Source organism: Eulemur rufifrons, chromosome 2 (assembly GCF_041146395.1).
Source record: "Eulemur rufifrons isolate Redbay chromosome 2, OSU_ERuf_1, whole genome shotgun sequence".
In the NCBI taxonomy this organism is placed as follows: domain Eukaryota; kingdom Metazoa; phylum Chordata; class Mammalia; order Primates; family Lemuridae; genus Eulemur; species Eulemur rufifrons.
The window spans coordinates 60,024,549-60,048,258 of record NC_090984.1 but is presented as its reverse complement, the minus strand read 5'-3'; the positions used below and the strand labels follow the sequence as shown (position 1 = coordinate 60,048,258).

The 23,710-nt window shown below is 46.8% G+C and overlaps 1 protein-coding gene and 1 long non-coding RNA gene across 4 annotated transcripts; one reads left to right on the top strand and one right to left on the bottom strand.

Annotated features, from left to right (window-relative positions):
- Window positions 1-552: 552 nt before the first annotated feature.
- LOC138393859 (uncharacterized) lies at window positions 553-12,665 on the top strand. Of its 2 annotated transcripts, none has more exons than XR_011235269.1 (3): window positions 553-610; window positions 11,796-11,919; window positions 12,603-12,665. It is a non-coding gene; the product is annotated as an uncharacterized lncRNA (long non-coding RNA). The 2 variants fall into 2 exon arrangements; XR_011235268.1 differs by lacking the exon at window positions 12,603-12,665 and adding an exon at window positions 12,444-12,504.
- ABHD4 (abhydrolase domain containing 4, N-acyl phospholipase B) lies at window positions 11,806-23,202 on the bottom strand. 2 transcript variants are annotated; one of them, XM_069485322.1, is made up of 7 exons: window positions 23,121-23,202; window positions 19,387-19,475; window positions 17,456-17,828; window positions 17,146-17,300; window positions 15,232-15,343; window positions 12,536-12,722; window positions 11,806-11,895 (listed from the first exon to the last, which is right to left on the bottom strand). In XM_069485322.1, exons 1-7 carry the CDS (start codon window positions 23,141-23,143, stop codon window positions 11,806-11,808), a joined length of 1,029 nt encoding a protein of 342 aa, XP_069341423.1. In that variant the 5' UTR covers window positions 23,144-23,202. The 2 variants fall into 2 exon arrangements, with proteins under 2 accessions (XP_069341423.1, XP_069341429.1); XM_069485328.1 differs by lacking the exon at window positions 23,121-23,202 and having other exon boundaries at window positions 17,456-17,781.
- Between the last annotated feature and the right edge of the window lie 508 nt (window positions 23,203-23,710).

The following is a 23,710-nucleotide window of genomic DNA, read 5'->3' as shown; positions in this document are numbered from 1 at the left end:
GCCGAGGCAGAAGGATCGTTTGAGCTCAGGAGTTCGAGACCAGCCTGAGCAAGAGCGAGACCCCATCTCTACTAAAAATAGAAAGAAACTATATGGACAGCTAAAATATATATATAGAAAAAATTAGCCGGGCATGGTGGCGCATGCCTGTAGTCCCAGCTACTCGGGAGGCTGAGACAGGAGGATCCCTTGAGCTCAGGAGTTTGAGGTTGCTGTGAGCTAGGCTGACGCCACGGCACTCACTCTAGCCTGGGCAACAGAGAGAGACTCTGTCTCAAAAAAAAAAAAAGAAAAAAAAATAATATTACTTTCTATATTAGAACATGTTCATAATATCAAACATGCTCACATCCTTATGTAAGACATGGCCCTGTTCCCCTAGCCTCTGATCATTGACCCAGGGATGGATGATCTGATTGGAGGCACAATCCATCATCTGGCCAGAGTGGCCTATGACCTGTGTGGCTTGGCTTGCACAGATAAACTGTGCAAACAAATATCTCTTTTTAAAGAATTTGAACCAACAGACACAAAGATGATACCAGTCAATGGCGATGCTCAAATAGGCTTGGCAGCTGGAGTGGCCATTTTGGGAGCCAGGTGCAAGCAGGTGAGTAATCAGAAGAAACCAGTCTGCCCACTGGAGAGAATGGAGTTGATGAGTAGAGAGAAATAGAGAAGAGACAGCTGAGAGCCCCCTCAGCTGCAGGGACCCTGAGTGAAGGGCCTGCCTCTCTAATGACTTTCCAGGTCAGGGAACTGGTGGAGTTTTAATTCCTCTTTCTGGATTTGATGAGTTTTGCCTGTAACTGTAAATCAAATCCCTTTTTATTGAGCTATCTTGAGAAGGTCTTAGTTTCTTGCAACAAAAAAGCAGCTTGACCACAAAGTTCTTTCTCTTTCCACCAAGCGTAGCTCCTGCCTCTTTCTGGCTCTATAGGTCTGGAAAGAATCCGTTTTTAACCAAACTCAGTCTGAATTCTTGGTGCCCAAACACTGCCTGGGATGCTTAGCTAGCACCCTCTAGCCCTACAGTTCAGCTCAGTGCAGACCAGATTTTCAATATCGTCAGAGTCTCTAAGGCCTAATTTCCCGTCCTCCTTGGTCTCCAGTGCTGCAGCATTTAACTTTGCCTGAATTAACCCCCGTGCTCTGGCGTGGAACATGCACACCCAAGGGGATGCTGTAGAGTTCTGTAGAGACAAATGAAGACCACCCAAATGAGAGCAGCTGTTTATTCAAAACTGGCTGTACCAGGGGAGTCAGCCACCATCACTTGCGTTGGGCAGAGACTCAAAAGCAGACAGGGAAGTGGAAAAGCTTCATGGTGGAAAAAAAGGGGAAGGCTCAGGTATGCCCTGGCTGGAGGTTTTGGGCGTGGGGAAGCTGGGGGTGGGCTAGCTAGAAGTGGGGCATCTTATGTGATTGGTTTGGGGAGCATATTTGGCTTTCTCTGATTGGTCCTGAGTTGGAAAGAAGTAGGGAAGGAGATCGGGGAGCAAAATACAGGGAAGGTGGCAGTCAGGACCAAGTCCCGATGGTTCTGGGCCAACTGCTGCAGAGGTTTGGTTGTGGTTTGGCTCTCTGGCTGGTTGCTTCAGAATTTGTGAGTCAGAGCTCTCCTGTCATATATGGTCTGGCTATGGTCCATTTCTGTATGTAGTCTCTCAGTTCTAACAACACTGAAAGTTCTTATAACATTTATAAGTCTAAACCGATGGACAATCCTCCCAAAGCATACAACCAGATCCCTTGAGAACAGATGATGCAAGGTGAGCTCAGGTAAGCTGGGTTTTTTGGGGGTTTTGCAGGCCAGGCATGGGTGCTGCAGAAACTGAGGAGGTCTTGCATGTGCCAAAGACCCTCTACTTTGAGGGGAACCCAGGCCCCAAGATTTAGATCCTTTGACTGGTAGGGCTTGCCAGTCACAGAGGCAGCTCACTGTTGCAGCACCTCTGGTGAAGCAGAAAAGGCTGTGAGATTAGAGAAGGCTTCTACAAACTGAAGGAGCAGGCATCTACAGTCAGATTAGTGGAGGGGAAGAAGCAAGGCCTTTATGTTTCCCTTTGTAGGGCCCTGTGGTAGCCTCAGAACCCATGTTCCCTCTACCAGAAATGTTCCGTTTAAAACATTTGGAGATTCATAGATGTTCTCAGAAGTCTTTAATCCACTGACCAAAAGCTTCTGGCTTTGGATTTAAAAGCAGTAACATTATTTCCAAGTTCCCATTGGGAACTTTTAGCCTAGCAGTTTCATTTTCAGCCCACAGCAAACACTTCCTTCTGCTAGGCCTTTTCCTGCTTTGTGAGGTTGGTGTGTTGCCGTCTCCAAGAGACAGCAAGTCTTCTTGAGGGCAGAAAAAGGGGTGTTGTTAATTTTGGAGTCCCCCACCCTTTTTCTCCCAGGAACCTGTGTCTGTGTTTCTCATGCTAGATATGCTTAATAAATATTTATTAAATAAAGTGAAAGTATGTTCAATTTAGCAAGAGTTCTTTTTTAAAATGTAAATTTTGGCTTGGATTAGGTTGGGCCATTCACATTTAAATAAAGCAGTCCAGCCCCTCAGAAAGGAGGTTTGAAAGGAAATGGAGGAGGGATGTTCTGGGAGGCTCCCTGAGGGCAGCGAGCATCAGGAAGTGGAGGTGGGTTTAGATTTGGGGGTGACGGCAACAACAACAAAGGTCTGTACTTGCTTCTGTGCATTCTAGTTCCAAGACCAAGTGGGAAGTAGCTTCCCTTAGAAGCTCCCTTAGAAGACAGAGCCTTAAAGATGGCCAGTTGTCCAGTCCTAGGAAGCCTGGGGTTTGAGGAAGCATGTCAAAGTGGGCCCTAGCAGACCTCTCTGGTCCGTGACATGATTTTTGTTCCCTCATGTATCTGTGGCCTCCTTTTACCCTCCCACTAGGACCTGGTGACGGGGTGGGGTGGGGGGTCCCCAGCCTCCAAAGGTGTATGAGGTGGTCTGGCACTCTGCAGCTGTTGGGAAATATAATTAAAAGCAAAAGCTCCTCCCAGCCCAGAAAACAGCTCCACAAAGGTAGAAGAGAAAAAAGATAGTTTTATTTCTGAAAAAGCATTAAACCAGAACGTGATGCCCATGGCAGGCAATCTGCTAAAAAGATTGCAAAGACAGAAAATAATGTCACCCTTTTATACAGCCAGACAGATAAAACTAATTTCTCAAGATAAACATCAACTAGTCCTCAAGTAGGAGGACTTGACTGCACTGATGGTCACACACAGTTCATGCTCAATTCACTTGGTAATTGGGGTGACTATCTGTCTTAGCTAATTGGCTTTATCCAAAGGGGAAAAAACTTTTTATATTTTTATAACAGGAGGTAGTTTGGGAGCAAGGTGTCCACTGAAGTTATACTTTTACTCTCCTATAGGAACTGGGTAATAGAGGCGCTACCTTCCTTGATGATACATTTCAAAGAGATGGTTCCCAGGTCCTTAAGAAAGAAAGTCCTGGGTTGTAAAGCTGATCAGAAGATTAGTTAATATTTAAAAAGATTTATATACATTTCAAAGAGACAGAAAGAACTCATAAGTTTTATAAAGTAAATGTCTAAGAAAAGGGAAGGGGGAGAAGTTTCTTCCCTTATTTTCAACAGAGAGAATTAAGCTTCTTATTCTTAATTTGCATTTGCCAAAACACAGCCCTCAGCCATGCTGCCAATGCTCTGCTTCCACTTGCTTTGTCAATTCAGGTGTAGGTTTGTGCCGTACCCCTGTGAAACAAGGTGTGCAGAACTGCCAATTCCCGTCCAAGAGACTCATTCGTGAAACTGACAGCATGGACATAAACCAAACTTAGGATCAACTTTGGAGAACCTTTAAAATTTTTAATTATAAAGATAAACATTCATTATAAAATTTCAGCCAGTACAGAAGTGTATAAAGTAAAACATGAAAGTCCTGCTAGCCAGTTCCATTCTGTAGCAGCAAACATTGTTAAACATATTTTATGTTTATAGAACATATACATGTTTATTCATACTCACACATATAGTTTTTTTTTTTTTTTTTTGAGACAGAGTCTCACTCTGTTGCCCGGGCTAGAGTGCCATGGCATCAGCCTAGCTCACAGCAACCTCAAACTCCTGGGCTCAAGCTATCTTCTTACCTCAGCCTCCCGAGTAGCTGGGACTACAGGCATGCACCACCATGCCTGGCTAATTTTTTCTACATATTTTTAGTTGTCCAGCTAATTTCTTTCTATTTTTAGTAGAGATGGGGTCTCGCTCTTGCTCAGGCTGATCTCGAACTCCTGAGCTCAAACGATCCTTCTGCCTCGGCCTCCCAGAGTGCTAGGATTACAGGCGTGAGCCACCACGCCCGGCCAACACAGATAGTTTTGATTTTATAAAAATGGGATGGTGTTATATGAATTGCCTGTAACTTGATTTTTAAAATATCTTTCCATGTCAATACACATAAAACTACATAATTCGGCCGGGCGCGGTGGCTCACGCCTGTAATCCTAGCACTCTGGGAGGCCGAGGCGGGTGGATTGCTCAAGGTCAGGAGTTCGAGACCAGCCTGAGCGAGACCCCGTCTCTACTAAAAATAGAAAGACATTATATGGACAACTAAAAAAAAATCTATATAGAAAAAATTAGCCGGGCATAGTGGCGCATGCCTGTAGTCCCAGCTACTCGGGAGGCTGAGGCAGTAGGATCGCTTAAGCCGAGGAGTCTGAGGTTGCTGTGAGCTAAGCTGACGCCACGGCACTCACTCTAGCCTGGGCAACAAAGTGAGACTCTGTCTCAACAAAAAAAAAACAAAAAAAAAAAAAACAAAAAAAACTACATAATTCATTTTTAGATGTCCCTTTTATGGACACTGACATTTCTAGTATTTTGTTATTGGTGCTAAGATTTATTGGCATAAATTCCTGCTATTAGAACTCATAGCTCATAGTGTGTGACCGTTTCAAATTTCAGTAATTATTCTAGTAAATTCTACCAAATTGTCTTCAAAAATGTGGTAATACTTTCCTCTCCTATCAGCATTGCACAAAAATGTCCATCTTCTTTACTGTTGTTAGTACTAGATATTGTCAGTCTTTAAAATTTTTGTCAATCTGCATGTGAAAAATAGTATGTCATTGTTGTTTTGTATTTCTTCTACTACTAGTGAGGTTGAGTGTCTTCTCAAATGTTCATTGGTCATTTGTATTAATATGTCTTCCATGAATTACTGATTCTTATTTTTTGTCATGTACACAAAAATAGAACATTTATTTTTCTGCTGGGTTGCTTTTCCTTTCCTGATCACATGGTATAAACTATTTTCATTGCTTATCAAAAGTCTGAATATTTTGCATACCCTTCAATCCTGCAGTCTTACATCCAGGGAGGAAATCAATGGTCCAGTGGGCAAGTATGTTTGCCCAAGGTACTTACCATGCATTGTTTATTATAGAAAAATAACAACTTTAAAATCCAACAATAGAGAAGAAATAAATTATGGTAAATCCACACAATGAAAGACAATGCAACAATTAAGAATAATGATATATTTCTATAGATTCTATATTTATTGATGTAGAAAGAGATTTATAACAATAAAGTTAAAAATTTCCATAAAGCACTGTTAGTATGCTCTCATTCCAGTAAATATATATTTATATATATAATAACATATATAGAGAGTCAGAAGGAATATACTCCAATATATTTAATGTGGTTATTTCTGGATAGTATAATTATGAATATTTTTTTAAAAATCCTTTTACTTTTTTCTTATTTTTCTACAATGATAACTTTTTGCTTACATAAAAAAGGAAAAATATTCTCAGAATTGAACCCAGTGCTCAGATCAGGGTACAGTGGAGCCATTGAGTCCCCTGATCAATGCAGGGAATGAGACCTAACAGTGCATTAGATTTTTGGGCAGCTTCATTCCTTAACTGACACAAATTGAGCCTCCGGCCCTCTAAAACCTAAACTTGCACATTGCTTCAATGGTTTCGTATGAACTGCCCTTGCTTTACAAGTTTGGGTCATTTTCTCTCTCTCTCTTTTTGTGGAGAGGGTCTCACTCAGGCTGGAGTGCAGTGGTTATTCACAGGCGTGACCATGGCACACCACAGCCTCCTGTACAGAACTCCTGGGCTCAACCGATTCTCCTGGCTCAGCCTCCTGAGCAGCTGGGACTACAGTCTTGAGCCACTGCCCCCAGTGAGGTTCATTTTAATGTGAGAGATATGACATTTATCTCTGCCCACAGTTTGATCACATCAGAAAACAATGTGTGCAGCTGCTTTCTGTTTGGCGTAGCCTCTTTCTTCCTCAGCATGATCCTTTGAGATGAAATTGGAACTTCATGTTTGAGAATGCCTTGTCCCTTTCAAGCCCTTTAGGCAATTTTCCTTAAAACATTTTGAAATCTGACTTCCTGAAATCTATAAAAATTGTGTCTGACCATTTTTCCTCAGCATTCTAATAAGTGAAATTTGTCAATATGGCAAACATTTACCAGGTGCTCTGCATCTGGTAGAAGGAGACTTATGTTGGTGTCTTGATGTGTGAAAACCTCTGACACTACTGTAACTGGCCTGTGATCAGTTTTGCAATCTGAATTAAGAAAGCATCATCCATGTCCTCTTAACATCTGTTCCTGTTTCTTCTTTTATCCCCATCCAAATACTTCCACTTTCAGGTTTGTGGTTCATGCTAATGTTGAGTTCCTTTAATTAGATCTGCTTTCTCTGAACAGCACTATCTTTCCACGGTCATCCTCCAGTCATGAGATCCATAAGATTGATCTATTTGCCTAAAATTCAAGTTCCTCTCCCACTCTGGTCTTCTGTAATACAGCACTTCCCAGACTTTAGGATTTTACTAATATTAATTAAAAACACAGGAAAAAAAATCCCTGACATTGATATGTTTGGCAACAAAAAATGACATTCCCTTCCACCCCCCAATCAATAGATTATCAGAATCTTTTCATAAAAGGACAATAGTTTAATCCTGAAAAGGTTAGAAAAGACATAATTTCAGAATTTAAAAATATTGAAAAAAATATTATTTCATCGTAGACTAGAAATACTTTGTACTGAACCAGCTCCAGTCCGCAGACCTGGGTAGGCAATTACTGCTATTAATATAACATATGGTTTTGCAGTTGTATTTGGCACAATTTTCTCTTTCCTTAAAAATTTTAGACACTACCTGAGCCCAGTTTTTGTGTTAGTTACCTCATAATTTGTCAGAAGCCTATAAATCTTCTATCATAAGTCATGACCCTTCCCAAAAATCCTACTCCTGGACACTGTATACGTTGCCAGCTGTTTGGCCACACGCTCTCCTTTTTTCCAAAGTTAGACTCTTCAAACTGAGGAGATGAAAATCTCATCTACAACCCCACCCCATGTCCTTCAAAGTCCTCTTCAGCCACTAGCATGTCCCAGGTTTCTTCTGGGTGTGTAATTTGTTCTCATGTGTGTCAACTAAAATATGGGGCTGCGGGGTCGTCACAAACTTGCCGCAGGCCTCAGAACACACTCCAGGAGGAAGGGGCACTGGCCATTAGCAAGGTGAGGCCTGAGGACCTCCCAGCCCCTTAGCAGAGTCACCAACAAGGGCTTGCGGTTTTCCTGGGTTGGGGGGAGGACTCTGTGCACCTGTTGCCATCAAGGAATCTTCCTTAGTATTCTGCCTGGGAGGCTGTGAATATTTTTCCTCCTCAACACTAGTGAAGAGTGATCTTTAGTAGGATGGTGACAAAGGCCTTTCTGGCATAATAATGCTGAACTTATGCTATGAAAAACAGTCAGTATTAGTAAGAGGAGAGATGGTTTATCTTGAGATATTTCACCAGGATGGGGTTGGGACTGACCCTCAAAATCTCTTTCTTGCTTCTGTAAGACAGATTGGGACCCTGAGTAAGGACAGAACAGAGAGGGAGACCAGAAAGGACCCTCCAGGCCCCATCCAAGGAGGTCGCCATACGAATTGAAAGGTCGTGTGATAAGAAACATAATGTTTTGCACCATTCATTGGACGTCATGTTTGTTATCAGCTACTAGTGGAATTATTTTCTATCTGACCGTGGACTGTACCTGCAGTTACGGGCTTACAGGGTGATGTATCACAGTAAAGAGAAATATTCGCCAAGATTTCACCACCCTTTGGCAACGAAACCAGACTGCCTTTTTAGCACAGGTATTTTGGTGTCCATCCGGAGAGGAAAGTTAAATTTAGTGCATTTCCTGCTAGTCACTAAACAGTGCAACACCTCCTGGGCCTTAAGCTGAGTCACAGTCCTTTATGTCTATCTGTGGAATCTCTCCTTTTAAATTGCTAGGCCTTTGAGGAGCCAAAGTTTATGGCTTGAATTGTCACCATAAATCCTTAGAGCTCACCAGGAATGGTGCCAACTGGATGGTATGTTCATTGTTGTTTCTTAGTCCCAGCCCTGGGAATGTCAGGAACGCCGCCGTCAGAGGCAGTGTGTGGTGTGCGCGTGTGCACTGGAATGCGTGTGTGCTGGCCTGTGTCCATGCACATGGGCCCGGTAGTATGAACAGGGCACTCTGGGTGAACTTTCTCAGACTCTTTTTGCACCTGCTCCTGGGGAATGCATTTGCCTTGTGTTGAGTTTGGGAAAATAAGTCCAGTATGTCATGCAGCCTCCCAGAGAAGTGATTCTAGAGCAAACAGGATGAACTTTTGGGGGCATGGGCCCTACTCCACACGGGCCTTCTGGGTCAGGTGTCAGAGACACAGAGTCCCTTAGACCAGTGCCTGCAGACATGGGGCATCAGAATCTCCTAGGAATGTGTTTAAATAAAGATTTCGTGGTCAGATTCCATCCAGATTTACTGAATCAAACTCTGGGGAATACAGCGCAGGAATCTACATTTAAAAAAAAAATACCTCCAGGTTGTTTTGTTGTGTTAGGAGTTTGGTATCCACTGCCTCACTCGGCCCATTCAAGAGGGTCATAGTGTCACTCAGTGTCCACATTAAGTTTTTTAGATTTTACCTCCTAAACATCTCTTGCATCTTTCCACTCTCTGTGTCCACTAGCCATTAGCCAAGTCCAAACTCCCAGCATCTCTGGCCTGGACCACTATAGCAGCCTCAAAGTTCTCCTGCAGGGAGGGACTCATCCCCCTGCAGTCTGTACTCCACAGAGCAGCCAGAGTGGCTGTTCCAATCTGAGTCTGATTCTGTCATATTCCCCACCCCACCCTGACCCTCACTCCTTTCTTTCCATTGCTTTTTAGGGTGAACACAACATTCTTCATGTGGCCAGAGGGTCTGCTGAGCTGGTCCCTACTGACCTCCCCAGACTCATCTCACAGCCACCCTCCCTGCCCTTCTCTCCAAAGACACACTCCTTCCTCCCCTTCCCTGGCCCTACCTTCAGGGTCAGCTGTCATCACTTCTGCAGGAGACTTTCCCAACTCTCATGGGAGGTGTGTCTCTCCAAGTAGACTGGAAGTTCCCATACAGGCAGGGATTATGTGTTTCTTCACTATTGTAGCCCTGGTGCTTGGTATGTAGTAGGCTCTAAATGCCTGCTCTCTCCTCCATACAGCAATCTTCAGTCAGAGGAGACACAGGTCCTAGGGTGGATCAGAGCTTTGTAATCATACCCAGGAGTCCCGCCCATCTGTCTGCCCATTCATTCATCCATTCATTCGTCCACTGGGACATATGAAGTATTATGTGCCATTTTGAGCCATGGAATTCTGGGCCGAGCTGGACACAGCCAGCACAGAGCAGGCAGTGTTGATAATGCTTTGAACACTTTTATGAGCACTTAGCATATCTTACTTCCTTTGGCTTTATCAAAACAAACATTATTGGACATGAACTATGCATCAGACATACCCCTTGTCCTTACGTGGCTAATGGTCTGGGGAGGAAAGAGATATTAAATAAGGAGCCACAAGTTTATGAGCTTTATAAAAGGGGCAGCTGAGCATGCCATGGAGACACAGAACAAGGGGTCCAAGTCTAGTTGGGGGAGTCAGGAAAAGCCTTCCTACACAAGGAAAGTTTGAGCTGGGATCCAGAGAATGAGTAGGAGTTTGGAGGACAGGCTGTAGGGAGCAGGAGGTGTGCAGGCACACCTGAACTTAGGAAGACAGGGTATTTAATGGGCAGCAGGGAGCACTCAGTTCTGCCCAATTCTTCTGTGAACTGGGGCTTTACCCATCACTGTGGATCTGGGCTCCTCGTCTGTCAAGAGCAGGTTGGCTGAGGGCCTGTGCTGACCCGACTCTGGGCTGGATCCCAAGGGCAAATACCACGCTGATAGGAGAGGGAGTGGTGGGTAAACAGGCACCTCTCAGGGCGCCTGTCTCTGACTCAGGCATCACATGGCTGTTGTGAATTCAGTGCCACCCAGCACTCTGCTCAGAGCAATATTAAACATCATCACTGTTGGCGGTTTTTACTCATTTCTTTATTAATATAGAAAAGGAGCCCAAGGCAGCTAGAGCAGTAGTACAAAGCACCAGGAGTTAATGCTATTCTGGTGAAAGGGTTGGCTTTACAAAAGTGAAGGAGCAGGCAGGAGCTGCCCTGGTCTGGGGCCAGGTCCAGCCCACTGCCCCTAACCTCAGAGCAGCACCTGGAGCCTGCCCCTGGGAGACGGCTGACACATAGGTCAGGGTTGGGATAAGCTGGAGACCATGGCGACAGATGGCAAGGGCAGAGGGTCAGGCAGTGGGAGCCACCCTGTGGCTGATGAGGACAGGGAACTGGACCATGGGCAGGGGCTCACAGTGGGCCTCTGCTCTGGGGGCAGGTAGAAAAATGCTGCAGATACTGGTGGGCATGGAGAACCCAGACATGGCCCTGAGGCGAAGGGCCTTTCCCTCCCCTCTCCACCAGGGGCCACCTTTGCTCTATACTACATGTGGGGCTTCAGGGCCCAAGGCACAGAGGGAGGCTCAGAGGCCTCCAGTTGGAAGATGCGGCAAGGAAGGAAGCATTGAGTGTCCCCAGATTAGGGCTGAGACACAGGGCAGGACAACAGCACCCCTGCAAAATTGGGCCAGAATGTGTGGCAGGGATGGGCTTATCCTTGGCCAGTGACCAGGAACAGCCCCACGGCAATGGTGCCTCCCTTGAACTGTAGCAAATCAAGTGTGCAATAAGCACTGGGTGTCAGCAGACCTGGGTTCTAACCTTAGCTCTGCTGGAAGTCATATCACACAGAGCTGTGTCACCATGGACCAGCCACGTCCTGTTTCCTCATCTGTCAATGAGGGCTTTGGATATGACCTCTTAGGTTGTGGGAGGGACTCTGCAGGTGAAGGGAGCTCTAGGACCTGCTCTTGGTAGTTAAGTGGGAACTGGTTCCAGCCAGACCCTGGGTGGAACTGGCATGGGATGGGGGTGAGGGAGTGATGGAGGCGGAAGATGTTCTTGCATGGGACTTACTCCCACAAACGCTCTAGAGCTAGGAAAGGTGGCTGGGAGCCCCCTTTTACCCAGAGGAAGAAAAGGCCGCAGAGGGAGGGAACGTAGCTCAGTGTAGTCCTTCACAACCACTATCTAGGCAACACTTGGCATGGATAGAATGGGTGACACTGTGCAACCCTTTATGTTCTTTCCCAGGGTGGGGCACTCAAGGCCTCTTGTGGCTCCACCTCCAGCCCTTAGTGTGGGGTCAGGAGTGCTCTTTGTCACTGTGGTCCTGTTCTGGGGACAGCCCAAGGCTCTGCCAGGCTGGCACGTGTTAGTTGGTGAGGAAAGGACAGAGGCGTGAGTAAGCAGACAGGAAGGCGAGAGTGACTCTCTGGCTTTCTCCTCTTCCTCTAGAGAGAGCAGCTCAATCAACCGAGTTGCAGATCTCTTCCACCACGGCATTGAAGATGTGCGGCTGGTCGGCGTAGACGTGGTGCGATGCACCCTCAATCTCCTGTGGAGAGAGGACTCACCAGGGGTGAGACAGCCTTCACTCACCATTTCTTTTCTTTTGACACTGCTTGCTGCCACTCATAAGCTCTTACCAGAAACAACGCTCCACTTTTCTCCCTGAATCTCAGTACTTTCCTTTGGGAGCCAATGAATCCCAATATCCCATTCTACTTCTGTGGACATTCACCGGATCTCTCCTTCCATGTTAGCACCACGGATCTGCTCATTTCATCCAAAGTCCCAGTAAACGAGGGCCTCCAGGTGGCACCTAGCCTAATTAAGCATGCTTACTGGCAAACAAGGGTCGGAGGGCATAAGAAAAAAAGTCAGGCAGAATGCTGTGGGAAGACCTCGAGGCTCTGGGCTTGGGTAGGAATTACAGGGGTGCTGGAGAGGCAGCTACTGGACAAGAACCTGCCTTTCAGGTGAACTGGGCTACAAAGAATTAGGATATTACAAAGACAGCCAAACTTTCCAAACCCACTGCCCTATCTCAATCTGTCCATTTCTCTTTCCCCTAACTCTCTGATCCCCCTTCTCTACCCCAAGGCTGAGAGCCGACTGATGGAGAGGCAACCAACATGTGTGGCACTCAATTCACAGCACTTCCTCAACTCCCACTCCTTGGGTGACCAACCTACCAGGTCTCGGACGTAGGAATCCGGCCGCTGCAACTTCACCTTTTTTCCTGTGCTAGTATCTATCCAGGTGTTGGCCCCATAGATCATGGTGATGGGCACATCCTTCCGAATCAAGTGAATGCGCTCCAGCATGGGGCGCCGCGCCCAGCCGAAGGACTCCATCATGGCTTTGAATGCTGTCTCACCACTGCCGGAAGCAGAACAGGGTAAGGCGATTAACAGCATGAACACTGCAGCAGAAAATGTCAACGTGTTGGTCTCTCCAGAGGCTGGGGCAGTATCTCAGTCATCTTTGCATTCCTGTCAAAGCCGGGCACTAGGCTCATTAAATATTGGTAAGATTAGGAGAGGACTGTAACGCCAGAGGTCTCCTATCACAGAAAACTTAGGAAGGACACACTTGTGAAAACCCCCCAGGGACTAAGAACCATCCAAGAACAGAATGGAATGGATTGTTATTTATGCGACAAATATTTATGTGTCATATCCTGGGCTGGGGGAGGGGACATGTGAACAAGACACATGGGGTGCTGGCCCTCCTGGAGCCCCTATTTTAGGTAGGTAGGCATTAAATAGCTAATCATATGATTAATTATTTAACTTAAAATTTCCCAAGAAGGGTGAAAAGGTGGTTGAGTGCTATAGCAACACAGACAGGGGACTCAGCCTGCTGGGCTGAGGGAAAGGGTCAAGGAGTCCATTTGAGGTGAACTCTGAAGGGGGTACCAGAGTAGTGAAAAAGCCTTCCTAAGAAGACCCTGGTATTAAAAGTCAGTCTTATAGGGACCAGGGGAGCAGTAGTTTCTATTAAGTAAAAAGCAACAAATGCTGATTTAATCTACTGTGCTCTCTGGGCACTTCCTCAGGTAGGACTAATTGAGGCCGTGTCATGAGGTGTCTGCAAGGCTGGGACAGGAGCCAGCTCTCTGGCTGGTCTGTAGCTTCTGTGGGAGATGGGGAGGTTGGGGACGCTGCCGCCTCCTAGGCTGGGCCTGTTTGGGGTAGTTATAGCCACACTCTCCTTTGCACCCCAGGGATGAAGGGGAGCCCGAGTTCTGTCTAGGCCACCAAAAATGGATAATTTTTCCTTAAGATATTGCAGCATAGTAGAAAAATCATTGAATTTGGAGTCAAATACACACAAATTCAAATCCTTGGCCATGTTTTTTTAGCAAGCCAAGTAACCAGAATATACCTTAATTTTCTTATTTGCAAATTGAAGTATTATACACATTTCATTAAGTCATGATTAGAAAAATGAAAATATACACAAAGCCCCTAAGTTTAGGTGAAGAGAAGTAGGTAATCCTCAAACATTTTTCCCTTTGGCCAAATTTCATGTTTTCCAAGAGAATGATAAAAGTTACTATGAGCTTGTCAGGGTTACAACTCTAAAAACTCAAGTGGTCACAAAATTGAGTGATGGTGTTTGGAGATGAGGGAGCTGGTCATCAATGATGTCATCTTTGCTTCCTCCTGGACACGAATGAGTTGCAGGATTATACACTGTGGCTTAGACTGGGAGGCTACTGTACAGAACTAGGTCAGGGATGAGGAAAGTTCTGAGGAAAGGGCAAGGGTTGGGCCTGTGGGGCCTCAGGTGGGTATGAGGCCGGCACTGAGCCCATGGGGGCTGAGAGTAGGAAGCTGGGGTACCCGGTCTGACTGCTGAACGGAGTTTCTATACTACTGCCTAACCGGGCCCTTCCACTAGCTAGCTCACGCGCAGTGCTGGACACACAGGTCTCACGCTGCCCCAAAGCTGTCTGGGTTTGAGGCTAATGCTCAAACAGTGCTGCTGGAATGCAAATCTCCACTTTCCTCATGGCTTTGGCTCATAATAGGTGATTCAGACAGAGCTGGAAAGAGGTGGGGCAGTGACTTTGGCTCCTGAGATGCCTCCCAGCAGCTCGAGGTGAGGCCTTGACAGAGGCAGTGCCACCAACGCAGCCTCACGCTATCAGTCACTCACAGGACACCGCCGTAGGGGAAGGTTACCTCCCTGGCTCTGCCCTGGCCTTCAGTGTTGCCAAGACTGAAGATTGGAAGGCTGTGGGGCCTGCTGTGTGAGTGAGTAGCCACAGACAGGAACTTTGCGATGTTCCGGGGACACCCCCAAATCTCCAAAACATACAAAGAATTTCTGTCCCAATAAGTCATTTCAAAGTACACATAATTAAATTTTAAAATGTGTGCTCTTTCACTGAGCAATTCTATTCGTAGGAATGTATTCTACAGATACTGTCACATGTGTGTGCAAAGGAGTATGTGCAAGGAGGCCTTCTGAAGCAACGGCTCATGGTACCCTAGACGAGAAATAATAAGGAAATTTGGGGACCGAAGACTTCTTTCTTTTCCTTTAAAAAAAAAATACCATGTTTTTTATCACTTTTTCAGTTTTAAAAAAAGATCTTTTAAAATATTTTCCAGACCTTTGCCCATCAGGCCAACTGCCTATCCGTAGGGAAGAGGGAAGACCTTTCTCTAGAGATGGGCAGCATGTTTAATTAATCTATTATCTTCTATATTTCTTTGTGTCTCTCCCTGGGGAACTGTCTGGAAATGATCAAGCCTATTAGTGCCTGTGTTCCCCTGAGCCAGAGCTTTATGAAAGAAAAAATAAAACACAGGACTCCAGTAGCTGGAGTTTTAGCTCTAAACCGTCCACTCCGAGCTAGCCTTGGAGCTGCCCTCACCTGGGATTCTGTGCATTGCAGTGGTAGATATACTCTGATATGGTATCATCTTCGAAGAAGTCCGCAAACTTGCGCTTGAAGTCCGGTCGGAATCGCTGCACCAGGCCAGGCCCTGGGAGGGAATAGAAAAACCCAGAGTGGCCAATTTGGGTGGGGGTTGGAGGGGGGGATGACAAGACTCCTACCTGTGTTATGTTTTAACAACTTTAACCAAACAGTATTTCTCCTAAGGGTTTGTTTGCTTTATACATTTAACATTACAGTGGCAGAAAGAGTGCGTGAGTCTATGGGGAAGACTTCAAATGACAGTTGGTTGCCAAAGAATTTAGAGACAGCCTAACATCACTGAGGAACCAGGTTATTTTCAGCTCAATGAAGTCCCAAGATCTTTCCCTGAAAGGATCACAAGCCCTCCCCCCGAGTGCATAGTTGAGATGCTCTTCTTTCACAGTCTGTGTCCTTTTTCTCCCTGAAACCTTATGGCCTTCTAATCTTCTGATGGTAGCGGATGAAACTAGACCACCTCCCACGAGCCCTCTCATGTTCAAACCTGTAATAGAATACATGGAGAGGTGAACTTAACAACACTGGTGTCTCAGACTCAGAGCACTCTTTTAGAACAATCTGTTCCTTTCACCTTTCTTTATGGTATATATACAAACAAAAACAGACTGTAAAAATTGGGCCTACTGGTCAACTTCTGATCTCTCTCTTCTGGTATTCTCTGTGTAAGCAGTAAAGGGGTGAGAGGGAAGTGCAGCAAAGATCTCCATGGGTGCTGGCCCTCCCTCCTGGCACAGTCCCCCATGGCTGCCAGCCAACTGCCCCAACCATAATACCTCTGATGCCCAGGCAGGAGCCTGGCCAGATGCACTGCCAGAAAATGAGAGAGTGGCTCAAGCAGGGCTTCTCCCTGGAAAAAGACTATAGAGGTTCTGCTGGAGTCCACAGTGCTGGGAACCTGAGAAGGTCAGCCCTCTGCTCACTTTCTGTCCTTTCCACTTGTGTCTCTTGTGAGCCTTCCTTTCTCTCAGAACTCCTAAACTCCTACCTTCTACTCAAATGCTCATTTTGTTTTCTTTACCTGGAGTTATTCTGTTTTAATTCAAGGGTCTAGAGAGAGAACTCTTCTTTCACTATTAGCAATTAACTCATAATAATTGGCTATTGAACATTACTATGTAAACATAAGCCATCAGTATAAGATAAGGGTCACCAAGCTTTTCCGTTAAGGGAATCTACTTTTCACTTCATCAGAGTTATAAGCTCCCCAGAAGGGAGGGGTGCTGGCAGTGTGAGGTCAGAAAGCCACAGCTACCGACACTGTTCATGGCTGGCTCCTCCTGCCCCTCCCCTCCTTCCCTCCCTTTTACTCCCAGAATTTGCTGAAGGCTACTAAGTGCTAGGCGACACAGAGCAGGTGAAGACGCGGTGCTTGCCTGGAGCAGGGCATGGTTCAGAGGGGCTTCCCTGCCATGGTGGGTTATGTTGGAGGCTCTGGTCCTGCCCCTGCCTGCTGCAGGTGCTGGGTGACCCATGAGGATGGGATCCAGTGGTGGTTACTGTGCCTGAATCACCAACAGGTTGTCATAAAGACTCACATATGTAGCAGAGGAAGCGTCACCTCATAGCCCCCCTCACAGCCTCCTTCTCTCTCTGGGGGTCTAGCCAAGGCATGGGGTAGCTGTCCTGCTCCATCTGTTCCTTGCATAGGAAAGCTTTTTCCATGCAGATGAAGGGGTAAAAAGAACCTTCTGAAACCTCAAAGAGATCTGGTTCAGATTAATAGCTTTAAATAATAATGCTAGGCCCATTCTCACTTTTTATGAATAAGTGGGGCAGATCGCAGTGGGGCTTCCAGAATGGGACAGACTTGGTTTAAGGGAATAGTTTCTTCATCTGCAGGCTACTCACCCCAGGGCCCAGCTACTCGAAGAACAGCCAAAGGATTGGAACGCCCTAGGACAGACGCCACGGCCTTGACCCACGTTGGGGGAGCACGGCTCTCACTGGGGTCGGTCGGTCGGAGGGGGAAGCCCCACGGGTCCACCAGGATGAGGTGTTTTACTCTACATTAAAGGAGGAAAAAGGAGAAGACACACTGTGTTCTTTTGGAAGCACTAGAGCCTTTCAATCTGGGGGAAGGTGAGAATTATCGGAAAAGAGTACTGGAAAGTTCCCAGCAAGGCAAGGAGTTAGGTCATGAGGGCAGGTGGCTCATTACCTTTCAGGGTACTTGAGAGAGTAAGAAGTGGCCAGGAATCCTCCCAAACTGTGCCCCAGGAGGATCATGTTGGGGATCCCCATGGTCTCCCGCCATGTCTCTATCGAGGTCACAAACTCGTCCTCGGCCCCCTCTGGGTCCCTCGGGAACATTGGCCTTGAGCTTCGCCCAAAGCCAAGCAGGTCGAAGGTGTGAAGCGTGCGGCGGGCACTCAGCGAATCCATGTTGAGGATCCAGAGGCCCACGCCACCCCCGAAGCCATGCACCATCACCAGGGGCGTGCGGTCCTTTTGCTCGGGGCTCACGGTCACCGTCCAGATCTTGTTCTGGTTTGGGAGAGAAATGTATCTGGCCAGGAACTTGTTCTGGAGACCTGGGATGGGGAGAATTCCAGGGTGACTCAACAAGACTGCTTCCTGATATCTGTCATTCTGCCTGGACTACAGGCTTCAGATGTCCCTCTCCATTCCAAGACCCTTCTCACGCTCTCTTCGCTCTTTCCTGCCACAACTCTGAGCACTGACAAAGACTCTGTTCTTGACCACACTTTAGGTGAGCTCTTCTGAGCCCTCTTATTGACAAGGCCTGGCCCCTGGCCCCGTCCTGCCCTCTGGCATGCCTAGCCCAGCCTTAGCAAGAATCCCCTCGCCCTTCATTTCTGAGCAAGCGGCTCCTTCCCCACCTTTGATGTGTAAGTCCTTGACCTTTCTTCAGTAAGAATCTTGTTAAGTCCATTTAGCAAGAACCCCCTTATCCTTGATGTCTTCTCTCAGTACTTCCCCATCCACTGACCCTCCCACCCTGCTCCTTGGTTATAAGTCCCCACTTGTCCTTGTTGTATTTGGAGTTGAGCCCCATCTCTCTCTGCTATTGCAATAGTCTTGAATAGTATTGGTAAGGACCAACTTAATGTCTCAAAAGAATTTTTTCTTTGACACTACATATCCTAGAGAATTCAACTCCAAGCACAATTTGTGGATTAGTCTGTAGGTAATGAAGGCCATCTTATTCCTGGAGGCTGTTTGTCCAGCTCCCTTTGGGCCCAGGGTGGCAGTGACACTCCACAGAGCTCTTGCGGCCAGCGCTCTTGAACCTGTGTGTGCTTGGAGCTTGACAGATGGACAGAACTGGGGTCCAGCCAGGTGGAGAGGGTGATGGGTATGTGCTGGGCCTCGGGCTTATTCCTCGCAGAGACTGAGGTGGGCAGCACTTGCTCTGCTGGTGCCACAGCAGTCACGTGGCAGAGCTACCTAGATGCTGGGCAGAGGCTTGAAAGCTGTGGCTGCTCTGCGTCTGCTCTGACTCAGGCCCCTAAGAGCAAGGGTGGCTGTGGCTGGGGCAGTTGGGGAAGATCATATGAGAAATATGGGGAGGTGTGGCCCATGGGTCTTGTTTGAGCTGTTACTGCTCAGGGGATGCCCTGCCCCAAAGCAACAGTGCCCATGGGAGCTGGTCTGCAAATCCCAAACTACTGTGGTGACCAGACAGGTGGTGGGCTAAAACCAGGTAGAACATAGGGCACGTTAGAGAATGTAGGATTGCTGGCCCTTGGGTAGGCAGGTGGTAAATCTAAGAAGTGTTTGTGTTTAGAACAGAGAGGGAGAGAAGGAAAGAGAGAGAAATGGGGGAGAAGGAGGGAGGAGGAGAACGTGTATGTCTGTGTGTGTTAACCCACATTGGTACTGGGTTTGAGGTTAAGCTGTAGGATGTGGCAAGAACTAGCATATGGCTAGGGAGAAGGTGAGAAACCACTATCACAGGATATCATGCCCTCTGTGTGAATTTCTTCCCTCAAATCACTGACATTGTTTCCTCCCACCCAAAGCACGGTTAATCAGGAATCAGTAGGTTCAGTGTACCTGGCTCTGGGAAGATCCTGCACCCCTCTTGGGCCCCTGAGGGAGGTGGGACAAGCTGTCCCTTCTACTTACACTGGAGGATCCTGGCTTCCACATTCTTCAGCTGAGACATGGAAGTGGGGCGCCAAGTAGGCAGCCAGCTACTCAGCCAGCCTTGAGGCCTGGGATGAGGAGACACAGAGATACTCGTTGGCAACATTGACAAGGAAACATTGATGCTCTCAGCCTTGCTGACAGTTACAAGAGTTATCAGGAGGCAGGGTGTTTCCCAGCCTCAGGAGACCTGCCCACTATGGCAGTCAGCAATTCCCTAGCTGCCTCAGATAGAACATTATTCTTCTTTTGTAGGTGGTTATTAACAACATGACCCTTGTTGCAACAGATAGTCAGAACATCATGTGTACAAATACTTTACAGTTTACAAAGCTCTTTCAGATTTATTATCTCACTTGAGCTTTAAAACTTCCCTTTGTTACTGGTTATCATAATTTATGTTCAAGGAGATTAAAAGGTGAGGACAAGCAATTAATGTTTCAGTTAGTTTGCCATCCCCAGGACTAGCTGTTCCTTTAGGGTAGGACAGACAAATTCCCATGTCACCTTCCCTCCTGGCAGGGCACTGGCATTTGTGTGTACCCTCTTCCAAGCCCCTAGAAATATGGAGCATTGTGTCAGTGCCCAGATTACCTGAGCTCTCAGGTAATCAATCCATCCAGTCCTTAACATGGAGATGGGGTAGGCAGGGAGCAGGAGGTGGGAGACCTGGGTTCAAGTCCTGCTACGACTCACTGATAGGAGGCAGGTTGCTTCTGGCCTTGTTTTCCAGATTGTAAAATGAGTAGTAGAATGCTCACCCATGTCCTCACCTCCCATAGCATGCGGTAAAACAAATAAGATAACCCATACTGCTTTCTCCTTCACACCCAGTGACTTTAAGTCATTGCAAGATAGAGATTAAAAGCACCAGCTTTGGAATAAAAAAAACTCTTGGATCCGAATCACAGTACTATCATTGACAAGCTTGGCTCATTAAAAAACCTGTCTTTGAGCATCTGGATATGTAAGGGACCTTGTAAGGTACCCAGAACTACTTAGATGTTCAATAAATGACAAGTTTTATTATTTCTTTTCCATCCCATATGATATTTTTCTTTTCTTGAACTCTGTCTGGGTGAAGTGGTTAGAGGACAGACATCAACAGCTATAGAAAGGGCCTGTGAACACCAGCATAGTCAAGGCAGGGGCATTTCGCGGGGAAATGAGGGGAGCCATTACCAAACCCCCTTAGCACATACGGGGCATCCTAATACATCATTTGAAGTACAGAATTTTAGATTAGAAATTTTCCTTAGAAATCAGCCAGTCCAGCTCTTCATTTTACAGATGAGCAAACTAATGCCCAGAGATGTAACACAGCAAGTTAGAAAAAGAACCAGAACGTGAACCCAGGTCTCAAATCCAGATTTCTCAGCACCTCCTCCATAGACCTTCCAGCCTTTGCCTTTCAAGGCCATACATACATACTCACAGTATTTAACCACATTTTCATACTTATCTCTGTTTCCTGAAGGGAGGTGTGATCTAAAGCCAGAGTTCTAATTTTAGCACTGCTGCTTACCAGCAATGTGACCGTGGGTGCATTATTTAGCCTTTCTGTGTCAGAGCTTTCTCATCTTTAAAAGAGAGGTCCTCATAGGGTTGTTATAAGGATTAAATGAGTTAGTGCATCTAAAGCACATAGAATAATGCCTAGCACAAGATAAACTCCCAATAAACTTTCTTTCCCCCCAGCTAAATTATAAGCTGTCTACATTCCCAGTGTTTTCTTTTTTTTTTTTTGAGACAGAGTCTCGCTTTGTTGCCCAGGCTAGAGTGAGTGCCGTGGCATCAGCCTAGCTCACAGCAACCTCAAACTCCTGGGCTTAAGCAATCCTACTGCCTCAGCCTCCCGAGTAGCTGGGACGACAGGCATGCGCCACCATGCCCGGCTAATTTTTTCTATATATATTTTAGTTGGCCAGATAATGTCTTTCTATTTTTAGTAGAGACGGGGTCTCGCTCTTGCTCAGGCTGATCTCGAACTTCTGACCTTGAGCGATCCACCTGCCTTGGCCTCCCAGAGTGCTAGGATTACAGGCGTGAGCCACCTCGCCCAGCCTCCAGTGTTTTGCAAGTAGCAATTCTCAATGAATATTTGAAATCTGAAAGAAAAACTGGGGTTACAGCTGGGAGTGATACCTTGATGGCTTTAGCCAAAGGAGTCTCAATCAATCTAATCCCAGAGAGACTCAGAACCCTTTTAATACTCTACTGGAATTCCTCACAGGCTTGAAGTATGGGGACCAAGACCTGGGGTTGGAATTTTGCCAATGTTAAGAGACAAACTTTCTCTCTGAATAATAGATACTGTGACAGGTCAGATCATAACATCCATTCCCACATTGCCCTGTAACTGCCCAGTGCATTGGAGGAGAAATGCTATCTCGTGGAACAGCACCATGGGCTGCTCAGCAGATATTCCTTGTGGGGAGATGTACTATGCCGTTGTTCTGCAAAAATGTTATAGGTAAAGCACTGGAAATGGCGCCTGGCACACAGTGTATGCGCAATACTATTGGGGAGGAGGGGGATGGGGTGGAAAATTGAGGCAAGGAGCAGAGAAGCCACTTAGCCATGAACTTAGCTTGGCTAGGGTGTTCTCTTCCATCCTGATGGGGGTGAAACAGAAGGGGTTCTGTGCTGGGAAAGGATCCTGTTCTAGACCCCTGTGATCTTGGGCAAATCTCCTAATTTCCACAGATATCAGCTTTTCATTTGTAAAAAGGAGCTGAACTACCTGTACCTCTTCCAGCTCTAATATTCTGCTTCGTTAAGTCATTGCAAATTTCCCCTTGGAAAAGTTATCTTAGAAGGCAACATTCTTCTAGGCAGTTCCTTCAAGCCTAGGAAGTTATTTATTATTGCCATAATTAGTTTTGCAGGATGTCAGTTCTGCAGGTCTGAAAAGGGGGAGTACCAGGTCCAGGAAAGGCCCTGTTCTGGTGAAACCAAGGCTTGGCTGGGAGCTGAGTCATTCTTCTAGAAACAACTTTTCCTTGCTCCTATCAGATTTCGAACTGCTAGTTACACCACCTACAGGTGGCATCCCAAACCTGATGCCCTTGAGACAGTGGTAACAAATCTCAATAGCTCTAATTCTGAAACCACTGCATTAAGGATGTTGTTATAATGATTAAAACCATTATCACCTAGGACCACAAGCGGTTATGTGTATCGGTGGGCAAGAGCTAAAGAAACTTGCAAGCCCATCACAGCATGCCAATCCTAACGCGGTGGAGACCCTCTGCCTTCTGCCTGCGCCTTCTCCTTGCCGGGTTGAGGGAAGAGGCTCTTTCCACACCCACGACTATCGACCCGGGCAGGTCGAGACGAGCACACCTGGCTGCTACTCCCGCACCCGCGTCCCACAAGCTTGCTTTCGCGGGATCTCACGCATCACCACTAAATCTAATCTCTGAGCACAGCGACTACAGGAGAGTGAGGGGCAATCGCGAAGACTAACGTGCGAAGTCAGAATGACTGAGCTGCAAGCAAGCTAGCTCATCTACCATCGCTCCCCAGGCTCTGCGGCCGCCTCTTCTGGGCAAAAAGCAAAGCAAGCAAACGCAACCCCCATTCCTCCCCGGAAGCCAACCTGAAAAAGGAAAGGTGGGAAGGTGTCTAAAACAGTTCCTCTGCCACAGACAGTCCCAGGATCATGGCCCAGAGAGAGGGAGAGAGAAAAGATAGAGACAGAATTAACTCACTGCTGCTCCAGATCATCAGCCATAGTAAACAAGCCCTGCCGGGTCAAGCAGAGCCAGCCTATCCCTCCGCCTGACGCCAGCACCAGCTGACCCAGAAAAGTATCGGATAACAAAAGGGGCGTGGCCAGCGCCGCCGCTGAGCGGGGAGGCGGGGCTCCAGGCGCGGGGGGCGGGGCGCCCAGGCGCCGGATCGGCTCTGAGTGGGGCCTGGGCTGCAGGGTGGCCGCTAACAGATGAAACTCGACAAATTGGTTTGAGCTAGTGGGGCCCTTCTTGCTAGGTTTTCGAGTATTGGCATGTCGTATCCAAGCAGAGATGTCTCTGGGGGTCTTATAAAATAGGACAGTAATCCTGGTCACACATTTGGGGGACAGTGAAGGAGGTGAGTCGTGCTACAAACCCCAAGTGCTTCACCTGAGCTCCATCAGCACTCCGTTCTCTCATAACTAAAAAGTGGCAGAACTACCCCTGCACACACTCTTTGAGCTTCCTGTTACAGCTCTCTCCCCCTGAAAGCTCCCCTTGTTGGTGTTCCTTCTAATTGAATGCTTAAGATGTTTGTGGAGACAATACCATTGGTTGAATGCTCC

Bases quoted from the DNA above. Each gene is read 5' to 3' on its own strand.
- ABHD4 (XM_069485322.1), bottom strand. From the start codon at position 23,143: ATGGCTGATGATCTGGAGCAGCA. The intron at 19,476-23,120 runs GTGAGTTAATTC...TCCTCATCCCAG, and splicing joins GCTGATGATCTGGAGCAGCA to GCCTCAAGGCTGGCTGAGTA. The intron at 17,301-17,455 runs GTAATGAGCCAC...CCTTTAATGTAG, and splicing joins TCTCTCAAGTACCCTGAAAG to AGTAAAACACCTCATCCTGG.